The sequence below is a fragment of the Marmota flaviventris genome, chromosome 11, assembly GCF_047511675.1.
Source record: "Marmota flaviventris isolate mMarFla1 chromosome 11, mMarFla1.hap1, whole genome shotgun sequence".
Lineage (NCBI taxonomy): Eukaryota > Metazoa > Chordata > Mammalia > Rodentia > Sciuridae > Marmota > Marmota flaviventris.
The window spans coordinates 61,462,705-61,481,556 of NC_092508.1; the positions used below are offsets into that span (position 1 = coordinate 61,462,705).

An 18,852-nucleotide genomic window follows, 5' to 3' on the forward strand; every position below is an offset into this window, starting at 1 on the left:
ATTCAGTACCTCATCCAGGACCTCGAGATTGACCAAATCATCCTCGAGGCAGTATTTTTCAGCATCCTGCACATGATAGGGTCCCCTGGTATGCATCCTCTCATGCCTAGAAATGTATCAAGAGAGTATTGGCATTCAGGCAGTAAATAACATAGCAGAAGGTTTTAATGAGGATGGCTCATTCCCAGTGTTGTCACATGACATGTTAAGAGACTTCAGAGATGGAGAAAAGAAAGAGTAAACCGAGTGCAGATGCCCAGGCTCTCCCTGTGGAGCTACCAGTGGGAGGTGAGCACCTAAGCTGGGTCTCTCTCCTGCCAAGTGGGGAGCATTACCAAATGGGCCCGCCCATCACATATATTTACTTTCCTTAAAATCTAACCACAGCACTTCCAGGAATACATGCCTTTCCTGGTTGGTGTGGTAAGATCACTATCAAGCCATGTGCAATATTTCATATAAAAAGAGCCAAGTCATGAAAATCCTGAGATTTTAGGATTTTAGGAAGGAATTTCACGAATGGCATTCTGCCTTCTGTTTTCATTTCAGGCACCAAGTTTCACTGGGGTACAATCATAAGTCTTCCCTTCCTTCCAGGTCCCTTCATCTGTTCTGCCAGCACCATCCCCAACTTAGTTAGATATTTTTAAAGCAAACTTCTGAGAATGCAGTAAAAACCAAAGAATTGATCAGTTTACATTTTATCTTATTTGCTTATTTGAAACCCCTTTATGACCTTTGTCCCATTACAGTGAGGTGGCCACTGTTTGGTAGACATCTTCCCAGCCTATTTCTAAATATTGGTAAAATTTATATATACCCATGAGTAATATATAGGTTCTGTTGTTCCATTATAAAAATGATATCATATTGTGGATTTCATTCTGCAGGCTTGTTTTCACTTAACACGATGATTTTTAAAACTATCTACCTAATCAGTCACTTTAATCATATAAATATATACCAATTCATTTACCTAGTCCTATATTAGTCGATATTTAGGCTGATTCCAGGTTTTTTTGTTTGTTTGTTTGTTTGTTTTGTTTCCTACTAGAAACAAAATATGTTTTGTTTTGTTCCTTAAATATGTCCTTTTATGTATATGTTGGGATTTTCTCTTGGGGCCATTGTTCACCATGCATTTAAAAAACTTGGTTGGTAATAAATAACAATTGCCTTTGGCATATCAAAATATAGTTTTTCAGGGTTTAAAATTAATTCAGTGTTAAATTGGGCCTTCCCATAATTCCCTTCATAAACTTATCACTACTCCATGTGGTGCTGGAAGAAGCACTGGCCTAGAGGTTAAGAGCTCTGGGTCCTAGTCTCAGGCTTGAGAGTAATGGAGTGTGGGATATTCAGCAAATCCCTTAATGATTGGCATCTCAATTTTCTTCATTTATAAATAGAATCGTTCATGACTTGTTTTTCTTCTCTCTCTCTCTCTCTCTCTCTCTCTCTCTCTCTCTCTCTCGTCTGTAAAAACAGTTACAGTCAGTCATGGATATAAAAGATGCACAAAGGCTGAAAAAATGCACCAAGTCCTATTACATCCTTGTCAAAAATATGGAATAAATTTGCATAACTCCACACATTACTCAGAACACCATTAATTAAGCAAAATTACATGTAAAATAACCTCCATGTCCCACCAGTAGAGAAGGATCATGGCCGGGTTCTTCCCAGCCAACTTTCATGCCCATCATCATCACAGCATAAGAAGATGAACATGATCTTATCTAGCCAGGTCCCAGAAGCTGGCTTTGTTTCACTGTAAGTGCCACATGGAAGTCATGGAATGGGAACATACACCTCACCCTTGGCTACATACATTTCACAAAAGTAAGTGGAAAAAATAAAAAAGGAAGAAGCAAACTCATCAGCTCTGCATATTGAGTCTTGGGCTTATAACACAATAAAAATGGGCAAATAGAACATTGACTTTTTTTCTTTTCTAGCCTCTTAAATTAAATCTTAATTTCCAATCCCCATCACTGATACATTTAAAGGAGGCATATTTGAATCATGCTATTAGTCACTTCTACTATTAGAACCGGTTTTACTGCTAATTCATATAAAGTACAAATTGGAATGACAATTTTGTTTAATAAAACCAAATTTATAACCTAAGCATTTTCAAATTATCAACAGAACAATTTATTGGTCTATGTCCTTGCATATTGGTGACATAAAGAGAAATGAAATTGGTTTTAAATACAGATTTTCACTATTATTCAGAGCTGCTTCCTGATGCTAGCTAGCCATTTTGCTAAATAGGACAACAGGAGAGTGCACATTTCTGTCCAAAATCTTCTCCACATAAATTTAAGTACTTTTTTTGCATAAAGTTCATCATAAAGCAAAATAATGCAACATTTATTAATGGAGCAATTAAATTAAATTCAGCTAGCTAATCTCCTTCATAAATTCTTATAATTATATGAAATAAGCTAAGTTAGAGTTTAGTTTACATATAATTTGATCAAAAAAATAGGGATTTAAAAATTGCCCACAGATCTGGTTCTAGTCAAGATGGAGTAAGCACTCTTAATCTTCACTCCACTAAGAGCAAATAAATACCCTGGATGGAATATAAAGAAGCAGCCATCTCAGGATGCTCAGAGGTAAACAGTAACAGGCAGACTGAGAAAGGAAATCAGAATTCAAAATATCACTGAACCAGTGGAAAACACCCCTGGGTTTTGGAAAACACTCCCATCACTGCTGACCTGTACTTAAAGGCAGCCTGAACTGCATGCAGGGATGTCAGGCTTCATGTTGGAAGATATTTTTATAGCCAACTAACGTGGAAACACTAACAAAATCTCACTTGAAATCTTACAGATAAAAATACTCTAGTAGAAAGTTGATTTTCAGTGTGAACATACACAATCCAATATCACCATGATCAAAATTGTTATCCTTGGGGCCCGTAGCAGATTATTTGTGTGCCACAGAAATCTTTATGTCTGTCTGCCAAATATAACTACAAGAATCATACAGATGCTTTTTTGTAAATCTGAGCTCAATGTTCACCAAAATCTTCCTCAATGATATTTTATAAATAAAAGATAGCATTTAAAATATTTTACCCACAGATTTAGTAGTGTGTGATCTCTTTCCCTGCTTATGGGAAGTTAAATCCTTCAGACTTATTTGTTCCCCAAGTTGAAGCTGGCAATGTAGACACTGATATAGGATGCAAGATATTTCCAGGCTGATAGACAACTACTTTTCCAACCAGGAAAAAAAAAAAAAAATCCACCTATCTCTATATGAACGCATACATATAAAATATAAAGATATATATATATATATATATATATATATATATATATATATATATATATATATATATCCCTATCTGCCTTCCCCAACAAATAATGTCCCCACTAAAATTGTTGCCAGCTTTAATTTTCTTCCTTCTTCTATGATTTGGAGGGTCTACAGAAAAGAAAAAACATTATTGATTCCAATTTTTATCTCTTTTGGAAAACCTTATCTTGGACTTTACATATATTTATAAAGCTGTTATATTGCTTATATTTCTCTATTTTTAGTTGAAAGATTTTTAAATTTTTCCTGCATTAAATGATGTATTGTCACTTTTAACTACAAACTTAAATTTTCCTTAAAATTCACACGCGCCACCTAGTGCCTTACTTGAGAATAGCATCTATTGCTGACTTGATGAAATTCCTTTAAATTGCAAAAATTATAGAGCACCAACAAAAAAAATACTTGGATTAAATATTTCAAAGTTTGGAGAAATGTAGATGGATATACAAATGGATAAATAAATATCAAAAGACATTCTGTTAAATCAAGAGTATATAGTAAGGCATTATAGTTTTAATGGCTCCAAAGTTATTTTCAATTTCCAGGAAAGTCTATTGACTTTGGCTAGATTTCCTACTTGTGATTTATGAGGTCCTATTGACTGTCAATCCCAGATTCTATAATAAATGGAGTTTGAGGGTCGAAGCTTAGAGATAAGCTCTGGCTTAGACTGTCCCCTGGAGTTTGGGTTTGGTGTAATAGTGGTGGGTCAGGGTATAAAGTGGGGTTGACTTAGGTTTCAGGACTCGTAAAGGGGGAACTGGTGTGTGAGTCCATGGCCTAAGTGAGTATGAAACATCAAATCCAAAGAAGTGAGTGGAGAGCAAGAACAGAATGGGTAAGACAGAGCCAGAGATGGAGTTCCCTTAAGATAACAGCAGGCATAGGAGATGGGGGTCTTTCCTGGAATGCCTTTGACCCAGCCCATGTGTGGGAAAGGAGCTTAGATGGCAGCATAGTCGTTCAGATGCTGGAGGAGCTACTCCATGCAATGAATTCCTGAAGTGCGGCAGCTTTCCCTATTGTTCAATCTCTACACCTGCGCTATGGTTAAACCAATACTATGTGAATGTCTCCAACAACCCATCAGAGGGCCTGGCAGTGTTTTTTCCAGCTGCTGGTCCTATGAATAATTTTGCTCCCAGCTGACTCCTTACCCCTTAGCTTCTCCCTGTCTACCACCTATGTGGAGATGCCCTTATAGGCAGGAACAAACAGGGCTGCAAGAGTTCCACATAGGGCAGACAGGACATGGTATTCTCCTTCCCCAACAATGATGGAGGAGAAAGCAACGGAGGAAGTGCTCTAAATCATTACTCAACAAGGGAAGGGAAACAAATTCTTCTAACCTCAGCCACATGCTAGTGAGAAGTTATTCTTTGCACTGTGGTCTTTTAGACAGTCACCCTGTGGCAGGATCATGAAGGTCACCTCTGCCTAAGCTCCAAATCCAGTTCAGAGCCCTCCCCTCCATCCAAAGATGGAACTGGAAGGACTAGAGAATGACTGTTATGGTTTGGATCTGAAATGTCCCCAAGTCTCATGTGTTCAGAGGTGGTCCTATGGGGAAGTGAAGGAATTATGAGGGCTCTGACCTCATCAGTGGATTAATTCATTGATGGCTGAATGGATTAGGAGCAGGGACCTAGTCAGAGGAAGAAGGTCACTGGGGTTGTGCTCTGGAAGGGTTTGTCTTCTCTCTGGACCTTTGCTCTCTCCTGCCCCCCAACTCCCGACTTCCTGGCTGCCATGAGCTGAGCATTTCCTCCAACACACACTTCCGCCATGATATTCTGCCTCACCCGAGAGCAGTGGAGCTGGCTGAACATGAACTAAAACCTCTGAAACCCTAAGTCAAAATCAGCCTTCCCTCCTTCAAACCACTCAGTGAAATATTTTGGTCACAGTGAGGAAAGCTGACTAATGCAATGACTAATACTCCCACCACATTACAGATACAGAAGAAGTAACCTCTATGGAGGCTGGAGCAAAAAGGGGGATAAAGAAGAGAGGAAATGAGGAAGAAGGTTCGAGCTCAATGGGGGTGGCCCTCAAGACTCTAAGACAAAGGCTCATGGCCATGGACAGAGCCCAGGGACCATTCCCTTAACCCTGTAATCCTGGCATACAGAACGAGAACACCGAAACTGAACATAGAGGACAGTTGCTACCCCAGTAAGTGATGTTGAATACTTCTTCCAAATTATTTGTGGACCTAGGAAGAGAATGACAATGACAGACCATCTACATGTGACTATTCTACTGACAGTCAACTATGGACAGAAATACCACCCTGATACCCTTAACTACATGAGCTATATCTTAACCCCAAACTTAAGATCATATCTCTCAAACATTATAATTCAGAGATATAAAAATAGAAATCACTATAGTAACACCATTTTTCAACTAAGCACATTTGTAGCCAGAATTATGATAAATCAACATTTTATCATCAATTATATTAAACAGGATTTGATAATATACCCACCTTCTCTAGGAAGCAAGAGTCAGTGACAACAGAAGAAAATTAAATATCAATTCATTCTCTCAGTTAAAGACAGCGAGAGCAGATCCTAATCATATCAGGATACAGACTTATTTCTTCTCTGTTGGGGCAACAGGAGGATCTTTAACTTCCTATGTGTTGAACTTCAGCACATCATGAAGCGATCATCTGGGAGTCATTCATGTACATGGGAACCCAGGAACCCTCAGCATACAGAATATAGCATGTCTGTGTGTGTATGCATGGGTGTGCCTGTGCATGTGCACTCATTTGCAGGTAGACGCAAGTGAGTGAGCAAGACTGATTGGGGAAAGCTCAGCAAGTAAGCAGTCAGAAATCTGTTTTTAAAGGTCACTGCTGCAGGTTGAAAAGAAATAACTGAAGTCATTGTTTTAATCAGCCTCAGGCAAATTACAAGGGCAGAACCAAAAATCCATTAAACAGAGCAGGGAAAAAAAAAAAAAACAGCACCAATTCTTCTACCAAGTAATTCTTACAGTAGACCCTTGGCATTTGAGGGTTTAATATTTGCAGTCCCAGCAAGCCCCAAGTCACCTGCAGGGGCATGACATGCTTGTCATTTTACTGAGACTCACAGCTGAGTTCATGGTCATGACAACCAATCAGGCCTTCCCTACCTCCATTCATATTCCACAGAGTGGTTTCTCTTCTCTCAAGAACTCTTATGAAGTGATAAAATGCATGTTTCCAAGTCGGCTTCTCTAAACTTTAATGGTTAGATGACATAGCAGGTAATATTAATGAATTCAGGGTTTTGCAAAACTAGTTTGGGGAAGAAGTCCTTTTGAAGGTCAAGGAAATAGGACCTGACATCAAGGAAATGACCAAATTGTTTAAAAGCATCCCTAACAGATTAAGTAACAATGTAAACTCCAAGTATTGTTCACAGAATTTTAAAGCTTTTTAACCTTTAAGAGAGTAAGCCTTGGATCCATAACTGCTTTATTGTACCTAAACCAAATAAATGAAATTTACCAGAAAAATTTAAATTCCAGTGGGGTTATGCATATACCATCATCAGCATCAGGGAATGGCCAAATATCACTTTTCCATAGGTGCCTCTATAGAGCTACATAGATATAGTCACACACACACACACACACACACACACACACACACACACACCTATAATACACATGTAGTGAAACAGGAATGAATCTCAGCCAGGTTTTCCAAAAAGCTGCTATACTCAGAAAAGCTTAGACCCAGAAGAGGTGAGCTGGGGCCTTAGGACAAGCCCTCCTTCCGTCAGGCATGGTGCACCTTCAACTGTACCATGCTCAAGCTCCCCAGGATTCCAAGCCTTGTCTGGAGTATTCTTGAGTACCATTTCATGGCATTTCATGGGCCACACTGTCCAGCACCATCTCCCATCTGGCTCCTATCTAGCACCATCTCCCGTCTGCTCACTGAGAGGGCGTACATTTCTTGTTCTGACCGCCTACCACTGTCCTCCCTATCCAGTCTCTCCCTTTTAAAACACTCCCATCACCCTCTGAGGTCATTCTCTTTGGCACCTGGCCCAAGTTTCCCTTCTCTACCCTTCCCCTGCTTCAACCCTTGGTTTTCCCATCTCTCACCAATAGCTTTGTTCATTCTTCTCACATTCTGATCTCAGGGTTCCTCAACTTGTCAACACCTGAAAAACTTTTATTTCTTCTGTACTGAAGCTGTCTATAAACTCAGCTTTGCCAAGTTCCCAATTATCTCTCAAAAGTTTCCAAGATCTCGGTTCTACTCTCCCATTTCTCACCATCCTCCTCTGATTCGGCTCTTCGTCTCCATGGTAACCATCAGTACCAGGACAGGGCTCAGCCTCAAAGTCAATAAGCCTGTCTTTGCCTTCTTCACAGTTCTTCTAGAAACCACAAGGATTGTTTGCTAACCTTGCTTTGTTATGGGCCAGACCATATGAACAGTTACCAAACAGACTCCATTTTACCCTGAGACTCTATATCATGTAAGAAATGCTTCTCCCATGGGAAAGCCACACCTCTGTACCCATTAATAGTTACCAAGCATAGCATACTTGGCAACACAAAATAGCAATTACTGTGGTACAACTACCTGACCACTTGTAACAATTCCCTCCTTGCTGAAGTAGCAAGAATAGAGTCACTATGGCTATATAAGCAAGCATGTATGGCCATACAAGCAAGCAGGTATGGCCGCAGGGACTCCATCTCAACTGTTCTAGTCTCCACCTTAATATTTCTGTTACTGCTCCCGTGAAGAGACAGCTATGGGATCCATTTCTGAGAAAACAAAATGAAAGCTGTTTTCCGCTAAATTCAAAAAAATATATATTGTCTTCTGTACTTTGTACCCCACAAAATGTACTCATCCCAGGATATGGTGGTCTTGGTGACCTATATGACTTTGAAGTAGATTCTCGCCCCCGCTGACTACCTGCTGGATGGTTGTTTAGCACCTGCTCGGACCCAAGATGTAGTTGACTGAGTTGTTCTGCTAACTGATTTTTTAGCTTCTGTATCTGCTTGCTTGAGCTATGTCAACCCGGATGTGGGTTTTGCAGATTTGCCTTTAAATATCCTAAAATGCTCAGGCTCAGGGCTGTTCCTTGTAGAGATAGTTATGCATCCTGCAGGGAGTAGGCTCCGGCCGGCTGGCTAAATAAAGACTCTTCAATTTGGACAAAACTGGGACTTGGTGTGTTTTCTGAGTGACCTGCCCCACAACAGCTTGACTGCCTTTCTTTTGTCCACCCATCAGGTCCATTGAAGCCAAGCTCCACCCTGGAGAAGACCACACAATCCCCTTTGTGGGTGACCACCCATGAGCTATGCTAAGCATTCTCTCTCAGCCTTGAGCCAAGGGGGTGTTGGTCTGGCATTGCATGCTGTGGGCTGCATGATGCTGGTGGCCTCCACCTCTGCTTGACAAAGAAGTCTGCTTTTTCATGGCTCTGGACCTACGCATTACCCATTGGGGCTAGACCAGCCATTCCCTTCCTAATTTGGTGAAGAACATTCTATTAAGAATTCTTTGTTAATTTCCCTATAAATAAAGGGATTCCCAGTGTATGCTTTATCTTTGCTCTCTCGCCTTCTAGCATGATAGCAGGATGGGGAAGACTGCACAGAGGAAGGAAAAAGATCTTATGTAGAAGGAGACACTGAGGCAGAAGAGAGGAGATAACAGAGGAAGCAAGAGGAGTGGATCAAGGGTCCAAGAGGAAGGTTGGTTGGCCTTAGAGAGAAAAAAACCTGTAAGTTGGGAAAGATGCATAAAAGTTAGATTAAAAAATACTCAGAAAACTTGAGGAGGTAAAGGAGATACTATGAGGAAGCTCAAGGTCACAGAGCCGTCTCACCACACCACCCACCACCCCCGTTTTGTGAAAAAATTACTTCCATGTCTGTGTGGTCTTTTTGTTGCCAGCCCACACCTTGCAGAGGGATCCCGATTCCACCGCCCCTGTGGGATGCAGGCAGTACCCCTTTCTCTACTCCTGTTCCTTGTTGCTAAAAGTTACCCCAGATGACAGATGGGAATGGTGGTGTTGGCGATGGTACATTTTCTGAGAGTTTCTAGTGTCCGATACTGTCCTGCATGCATCACCTTAAACACTGATTAACTTCACTATACTGGAATGCTATTCAATCGCCTTCCACACGGGTTCTTGTTTTCTTTTCTTTCAGTACTGGGGATTGAACCTAGGGGCACTTTACCAGAGTTTACATCTAGAGATAAGTAGAGACTTATTTTTTATTTTTTTTTTAATTCTGAAACAGGGTCTCACTAAGTTGTCCAGGCTGGCCTCAAACTTGCAATTCTCCTGCTGAGCTCCCTGAGCTGTTAGGATTACAAGCATGCACCACACCTGTGTTTCTATACCTTTGAGCAATCGTTATCTCTATCATTAATGAACTCTTTATTATATTCCTCATAGTGTCTATTTCAAAGGTTTAACACCTTTCTGGAATCCAAAGCCCACTCCCAATTCTGAGATCACCTTGCTTCATGTTTTGGAAAGATAAAGACCTTACAACTTGAGCTTCCTCATAGTATCTCCTTTACCTCCTCAGAATTTTTATCTAACCCTTATGCATTGCTCCCAACTTACAGGTTTTTCTCTCTAAGGCCAACCAACCTTCCTCTTGGACCTTTGATCCACTCCCTCTTGCTTCCTCTATCCTCTCTTCTGACTCAGTGTCTCCGACTACATAAGATCCGTTTCCTTCCCCTGTGCAGTCTTCCCCATCCTTTAAACCTGCCTTCTTCCCTGCAGTTATAGGCTTCTCTCTCCCCTGGAGAAAGTGCTAAAAGTGGTCAGGACCTTCTTTGCCTTTGGGGGAGCAGCCTTCCATGGGGCTTTAACTTTCACTCCACTGGATCCCTTCTCAAAATCTAAGTCACTCTGGCAGAGGGGCCGTGGGAAGGGCTGTTTGAACCTTTGAGGAATCCTGTGGTGGGCAAAGAGCTGGAAGCTATGTGTAATGTCTGTAAGTACTAGGCATTGCCTTTGATGGGATAGGGAGAGGGAGCAGTCTTTTTGACTTGTCTCTTAGTGTTGGGCCATTTGTATTTGATTGCAGTGTGAACAAGGACAGGAAAGCAGCTCCATTTGGATAGGCTCTGATGTACTTTCCTCAGTCCCTACTCTCCCTCAACCAATCATCATGAAGCCCTGATAATACTGTTACCCTAACACCTTTTGCCCTTATACCCACCATGACAGCTCACCCAGTACCTGGTCCCCGCTGCACGCTGCTGTCAGAACGCCCTTCTGAAACACAACCTTGCTTGAATTCTTCAGGGGCTCCCCTGCCTCAGGAACAGGTCCAAGGTCCTAAGGCCCATCATGACCTGACCCTGCATACCTGCTCCCCCTTCTACCTGCTCCACACTGAGATCCAGTGATGTCAACCAATTGTTCACCGAATTCCCCAAGCCCAACCTCTTTCCAGCCCTCTCTTCTTTACTCTTTGCCCTTTGCTCATCCTTTCCCCTCAACCCAGAAAAACCTCCTCCCCCAATTTTCTTCCATTCATTCTCCATGACAATGCAAGCACCATCTTCCCCTGGTTCCAGGAGCCTTCCCCAAGCATCCCTATCCCAGGTTGGGTAGGTGTCTTTTCCCAGGTGCTCTAGGGGTACCCCAGGCATTCTTTATCCAGGTATTTATCATGTAAGCTGCTCTTAACTGATTCCTATGCATATCACACACCAGACTATTAGCTTTTTATCAGGAACTGCATCAAATTTCCCTTTGTAGTACCCATGTTTAGCATAGGGCCTACACACATAAATATCTCTATAATGAATAAATTAGATTTTGAATAAGAGATAGAAATTGATATCTTTAACATTTGATACACCTGAGTTCTATTTATTGTCATGATTTTATATGGTAAAAAGATGAATTTTTCATGGATTAAGGGCAAGAGGTAATTAGTGTTAAAAAGAATTAAATAGACCATGTACACTACTCCTTCTACTAACCTTTGTTGACATTTAACTCTATTCCGAGCAATATTCCAAGTATTTTACATGAAGATTCAACCCTTAAAATAATCCCCATTTTATAGAAGAAACTTCAGAAAAATAAAAATTAACTTATCCAGTAAGTGGGTGAGCAGGGATTCAAGCCTGGCAGACTTAGTGGTTTTGATTCCTACATCTTCCTACTGCACGGCCCTCTTTTTGCAGAAAGAAAAAAAAAATTAATGGGCATTTGCTTCACTCAGCAATTATTCTTTGTTTTCTCCTTAATTATTCTATGTTACCTTAATTATTCTTTGCTTTTCCCAACTTTACTGGAAACTCATAACTTTAAATATATCCATTTATCAACATTAAATGATGGCTGACAGTTTTTCCTGGTGAACAACAACAACAAAAAAATATCTACATAGCCAACTCTTTGCCAGTTGCTAAAAGGAAGTCACCATGTGGGAAAGGTGGCCGGGTAAGTGTCAATTACACACATCGTGCTTCCTTTGGAATTAATTAATTTTTCTACCTTCTAAGGAAAGGGCTGTTTAAAGTATTGATGCCTATTTGTGAGGTTGTAATTTTTTTTAAGTGACTGTTCAAAGAAACCCAAACTACTGACTGAAACTCAAGATTATAAAGACCCCATGAGAAGCCTCTGCCACCTATGAGGCTTTGGACATCAAAGGGAGTTAACAAAGATAAAGAGAAATTAGAGGAAGCAAACAAGAGAGATACAATTCTCTATGGTGAAAGGAGAAGAGTTTTTAAAAAGCGAACATAGATCTGGTCAGGTCAAGTCACACAAACACGCAATGCTGGGTAACTTTCCAAAGGAGTCTTAGAAACTATTCTGCAGCAGATTTCAGAACAGGAAGCCAAGGAGGAGACTCTGGATTTGACTTACCGTATTTAAGTGTTAGCTTTGTTTGGGGCTTGGTTTGTGTTTTATTGTATTTCATTTTCCTTTGGGGTGGTTGTGCTGTGTCTGTGAAGGTGGGTGGTAGGGGGCCATTCCTGGTGTATAGGAACAAAAGCGAGGGAAGAAAGGGGATTTCAGTTCCCTGGGGCTTAAACACAAGTTCCCAGTGCTTCAAAAAGGCACCAAGCACAAGAATTGTTCTGTGTTTCTCTATCCAGAGGCAAGCCACAGAAACAGAAATGGCAGAGAAAAGAGGAAAGAGTAGGAAAAATTTATCCAAAATGGAATCTGGTGTTAGCTGGAGAAAATCAGCAAAATATAGTTACCTTGAAACTCTGCCTCTGGCTAGCTGTTGCCAGTGTTTGACTTTTTGATTTGTAAACAGTTTTCTGCAGAATATATGAATATTTCTAGAACTTGTGCCTGATGCTATTTCATTTTCTTCACCTCCAGTACTTCGGATGTCTTTTAATAATAATGGATTGAAGCTTATCTGTATCCTGGCTGGTTTTATAAAATCAAATAATTGCTGAGCAGAGGAAGTAGGTTTATTTGCATTTTTTTCCCCCCTTAAAGAGAAATTCTGCCACCCTCTGGACAGAAACTAAAGATCTATTTCTGAGTGACTCACCAAGAACACTGTTTTATGCACTTGCCCTAGAAAATAACATTTTTTTAAAAAAAATCTACCTTTTAAAAAAGGGAGGGAAAGAGGGGTGAGAACCACAGTTACTTTGATAACATAAACATTAGCTAAAAAATCACTTTAAAATGCTAAATTCACTCCAAGAGATCTTTAACAAAAGGGGGAAAAGTCTCAGAACACATTAAAGAAAAAGATGTTTAGAATTTAAAGAGTAAAATTTCCAAAAATCACTTTATAGCCTATATTTCTGTTCCCAAGTCTATGACAGCCAAGTAAAGATTTTTCCACATAATCTCAGACATGGCTGCTTTCCTTTATTGGTCAAAAGAAAAATTTGCATTTTTATTAAATACAAATATATACATGTATCTATTGGTTTTTAGCGAGAGCAATCCAAACATGAGGGCAGTGAGATTTCAGCTATTTGAGAGAAATTAGCCACAAAAGCACAAGCCTGCCTGCTCATCCACTGGGCGTGGAGTGCTTAATGTCACATAAATGAAACTCTCCCAAATGCAGGGATGTGATCATTACCAATAACAACACTGGGCAAATCAAAACACATGCCGTTTTTCTAAATAACGGGAGGGAGGATGCGGAATGACATGAAGTACCATACCTGATTTTAACAGCAGAGTTTAGCTGCTTCTGCTCCTGGAGCACCTTGGCTAGCCGTTTTTGCAGGAATAAAACCTTCCCATGAGCTCCTTTAATAAATGGATGGTCGAGGAGATGCGTGACGGAAGGCCTCTTTTCAAAATCCTTAATAAGACACCTGTTTGTAAAAATAAACAAACAATCCAAAGTACAATGTTAGACACTCTGTTCCTCTGTGAATGTGGCAGAGAAGAGGCAGGAAGGCTTATTTATACAACCTGATCGCTGACCTTACATAGCTCCTTCTTTATTGATGTAGACCAGAAAGTAGAAAAACAGCTAATATTCTCATATTAGTTAATTGATATATCAGAAATCTATTTTAGATTGTTTAAAATCAGTATCAAAAGCACGAATTTTGCCATCAATTTGCTTTGAAGTATTCAAAACATTAAAAAAAAATAGACTGGTCAGACAATATTCTGTCTGATTTTTCATTATAGAAAAGTGTTTTCGATGGAGTCAAGTTGATTAATCTATATATTTTATTTTAGAAGCATATAGAATTAAATACCATCACCTCAATTAAATTTTAAAACATGAAACATCCATTATTTGGTGATAGGGAAATGCATCAAGGGTTTTGTAAGGCAGGAAACAACTCTTAAAACACAGAAAATCCAGCAGCTTGATTTCGAATGTCTTCTGAAAAAGCAGAACAACCTCAAAACAGGAAGTGACCACCATATCATTCAGATGAATTGGGATGGGATTGTGCAAACAGGGAACAAAACATCCATTCAAAATGGTAAAAATTGGGTTGCATTTGAACTCTGCGGTTAATTGGTTAAAACCGCACCAGTGTAACCACTTTCTGTTTCAGACTGAGTGCCCTTTTCAAAGAAAACAATGACTTAGTGCATTTTGCTGTGTGTTCTTTGTTATTGAAAATGATTTTGACACAGGAAATTCCTCGTGAAATGGAATCTGATGAATACCTCTCCAATTACCATCGCATTTCTATTCTGAGGAACTGCCCTTGGTGAGCAAAAGAAATTTCAACATTCGCCCTGTTAAGCTAACAGTCTTTAGCTCACCTTGAAGGCTTAGGATAAATACTGGAGGCCATTCTGCCTACTCCTTGAAATAAACAGCTTCAGTTTACCCAAATGTGGCATGCCAGTGACATCTAAAAATACTACATATTTTAAATAATTAAATGCATCCACAAATGGTCAAAAAGTCCAGCATCCCCTCTAGTACCTTTCAGCACATTTACGCAGGATTCCTAAAACCATCCTCGACCGTGGGATTTACAAAAAGAACTTTAATCTGTGCAGTTTTCACTGCAAAACTCTTTCACATTCCTCACCTTCTAGTCCTGGAGGATATTCAGTGACTTTCCCAGCAGGCTGAGGATTGGCTCAAGGACCCCCTGCCTCTTGCAGCTGGAGCTTGCAGCTAGAAGAGCAAACAGCACCTAGAGGATCCCCATCCTCTGCCCACAGGACTATAAATGCCGCCTCTACCTTGCCATCAGAGAAAATCAATCATTTGACTTTTATAGGTTCAGAGTCTTTTGAATAACCTATTATTCTCCCTATCAACAATACAAAATCAATGCACAGGCCTAAAAAAAGACCGGTCCTGTCTTTTTATCAGCAGTCTTCCCTTGATGCATGTCTATTCATCTGTCTATGTGACCACTGAAGGAAAATAAATGTGAATCACTGTTTCCTGAGAAGGAACCCCAGGGGTAACTAGTTGATCAGTGATAAGGATGATGGCCGGTTTCCGTGGCTGGAGAGATGGTGTATGAAAACTTCTAAAATAAGAATGGTCACATGTCCTTTGAGGGTTTCTGCTGAAGAGAGACCTGGGGTTACACAACACCCCCCTGAGCCTCAGCGGGAACAAGTGGAGCCCAGGATCTGCTGAATCCCCAGCTATAACTGCCCAGGGACAGTGGGCAGGTCACATCAAACACATTCCCAGACTGGAGTGTCCCCATACGCAGGGACAGAAAGCTCTCATAACAGCACCCACTTACACTTCTGGTTTTGCTTTCTTTCTGCATCAGCTTTGATGCTTCATCTAACTACCAGCAGGTACTTGTTGAAAAGGGAAAAAAGAGCAAAAGGACTGGGGCAGCCTCCTTCCCCGTGCCTAGCCCAGCATTTCAAATGAACAAACTCAGAGAGCTGGGGCTGAAGGGGAGACAAGTAGCCATTTTTTTAAAAATTCATAGCATGTGAAGGCGACAGTGGACCAAAGCAGCCTCCAGGGACAGGCGTCCTCGGAGCATCAAGGAGAGGACTGAAGACAGGTCCTTCCAGGCACTTTGGTAAGGAAAACTCCTTGAATAGAATTTGAGAGCACCTAGGAATCCCCTACTCTACCCAGCCTTTTGAGAATAGGTCTCTGCTGGGTCGGGGATGCAGCTGAAGGTAGTGTATCTTGTTTCACAATATTAGCACCCACTGGAGAAGCAAGGCTTCCAATGCTGTTGCCAGGTCATTTGGCATGTTGGAGAGACTCTGGATCACAGAGAAAGAGAAATGTGTGAATAATGAAGAGAGAATCAGACAAGGAAGAAACCCACACGTGAATCTGTTGTCTCGTGGAGATCCAAAAACTGGAAGGGATGATCAAGAGGATTTGTCAGTTCTCCATGCTTACTAAGCACAGAGTGGGCTGAATGTCACACCGTGGAATCAGCAAAACTGAAACGTGGTGTGTGGGGGGACAAACGCTAAGTAGTGTATGACAATCCAACTGCACTGGAGGGTTTTAGGGGAAGGGCAAGAAGGCCTTGAGGGTACGACACTCCTGTGTACTTTTTCTGCCTGGGGGCAAAGAGCCAGACTGAAGTGGAATTACTGTTGTACTAACAGAGGAAAGTTCTCCTCTTGGAGCAGATATGGCTGAAAGTCATACTAGATAACAGCATTGTATTACTTCATTACTCGCAAACACTTATTCCACAGCACCAGAATTAGTCAAAATAAACTAATTCATTAAAAAAAATTATGACCCTTTTTCTCAAGGAACTATAATCTTATTGGAAAGATAGAAGGATCAGAGAAGCATAGGAAATAGAAAAAGCCAGTGTTTGCTTACATATTTAGGATGAGAACTAATAACATGAAAACAGGATTTCAGAGACACAGGGACCAAGATATTCTATTCTAATCCTCTGTTTCAAGAGGTGAGGAAACCGAGGTCAAGTCCTGATAGTGATAAAGCCAATGCACCAAGTCCCATGGGAGAACCCCTCCTGCTCTGCAAAGCAATATGGGGATGGAGGGAGCTGTGTCGGGGGAGCTCCAGTCAGGCTGGTTAAAATGGAGCCAGGACTGGGGGGACTGATGTAAATTAGATTGGTGGAAAAAAGGTAGAGTGGAGGAATCGCACAAAGCAATGCAAGAAGAAAAACCAGGCAGCTGCAGAGCCAGGAACAGTCACCTCACTCCTAAGCAGCCACCTAGGAACATCTAGGAGTAATCACTGGCTTTAGTCCCTCTATCAACTTTTTATTGCTTTATTGCTTAATACTATGCAATTTGATGCCCCAAACTCTTACTGTTTGAGTGTGTCAGTTCATCTTTCCATCTAACTCTCCTTCCAGGCAGGGATTTAGTGAATGAAGATAGAACTGACTACCAGCATCATCAGAATTCCGGACAGCCTCCTAGTACTTTTTAAAAACAAGATGGAAACCGCTCACCTGATTTGGAGAACAAACGCAAAAGAAACAAAGTGGAGTATATGTATTCATTTCAAAATGCTTATTAAGCCATGAATTGCAAATTTCAGACACAGAATATCTTTCCCAACCAGGGGCTGAGCAGGTTTTTATAAATAGGATGAATAAAATAAAGGGCAAATAAAAGTGTTGTGGGAATGGGTGCCAACCCATGTGAGGAAAGCTGGATGAGGCATTCAGCAAAAGAAAAAGAGAGACAGAAAGAAACAAACCAGTTTCCTGGTCAAAGAAGTTTGAGAAACATTGGTGATCCTCTAAAAAAAAAAAAGAAAAAGAAAAAAGTGAGTTTGGAGTTTCATAATGTACACAAGCATCTTAAAAGTTCTCACAAGTACTGAGGTTAAGAAAACCTCTTAATTTTGTTTGAGACCATGTTTCAAACTTGACCACCACAGAACCTTGTTTTTTATTTTTTCATCAATGGGTTTAGCAAATGACATCCTTAGAAGCTCTGCTGCTGGAGTTAGTAGAGTGCTTTTAGAATGGGGGCAGAAATGAGCCTTCAGTTCAGTGGAAAAAGGGGAAAGGCACAGAGCCCTTAGTTATTGGCACATCTGGGACACTTGTGGGTTATTTGAGACAATGTCTCAAACAGGGGAAGGACATCCTCAAGCTCAGAGTTTTTAACTCTCTAAGAAATTAAACAGGAACTATCTTTAGGGAAATTGCTTTTGTCCCCCCAAATCATAAGTAAATCTTTTATTTGCTGAATTTTTAATCTCTTTTTTATAAAATTTAGGTTTAGATCAGTTTCTATGTGCTAAGAGACAAAACAACAGAATAGAAAAACACATTATGCTGTCAGACATAGGTAAGAGACCCTGGATTTACAAGGCCATGGTGGGTGGTTTGAATATGATAGAAAAATCCACCACAAGAAAAAAGGAGCAAATTTCAGCCTTGAAGGAAATCAATCCATTACCTAATTTGAAATTCTAGTACTTTCCATCATGCTTTCTTGGCTGAAGATTAATTCTCAGAATTCATTAGTGTCACCACATTAAACACAGGTTGTTGCAACCATTTGCAGCTATCTCCCAGCCTGGCTTATGCCCAAAATAGGCAAAAGGGACATTTTTTTTTAGCAAGAAGCAAGGTTGGGCTATGGAGCTGAAGGCGCCTGAGGGCCCCCCTCCTTCCAGACCATAATGCACTGTCGCTGTATAAACTGCCATTTCATAACCAAAAATCCGGATGCTGCAAGGGGGAGCTATTTATCAAGAGTCACAGGCTGATGTTTACCCGTGAATAAACGCTCTTGATATAGAGCAGCTGAAAAAGCAAAAACTAAAAATACTGGTGAACTTGATGAGAAAAGCGTGGGGAAAGGCAATCTCGTCCCACACAGCAGGGCAACACTAGATCAAAACTTGGGATTTATGTCTCTTCTCATTTCTTTATCAACATTCTGTCTTTCATACTTTCTGCAATTTTCTTGTAGGCTTGCTACTTGGATGGTTAAGTGTTCCCTGTCGGTACAGAATAGCTAAATGGTTTTTGATCTGAGCAAACATTTCCCTGCCCCGTGATTCACCATGCTGCCCTGCGGTTCCTATCATCCTCAAACAGCAGCCTGACTGACAAAGAGGCCTTCA

The 18,852-nt window shown here is 40.6% G+C and overlaps 1 protein-coding gene across 1 annotated transcript in view; it reads right to left on the reverse strand.

Moving 5' to 3' along the window:
- Positions 1-18,852, reverse strand: part of Myo3b (myosin IIIB) — a 374,689-nt gene that overhangs the window by 223,351 nt on the left and 132,486 nt on the right. Inside the window, exons 9-10 of the mRNA XM_071619301.1 lie at positions 13,514-13,669; positions 10-106 (exon numbers count right to left, since the gene is read on the reverse strand). Of these exons, the coding sequence (XP_071475402.1) occupies positions 10-106; positions 13,514-13,669 (253 nt within the window). The remainder of the gene's footprint in view (positions 1-9; positions 107-13,513; positions 13,670-18,852) is intronic.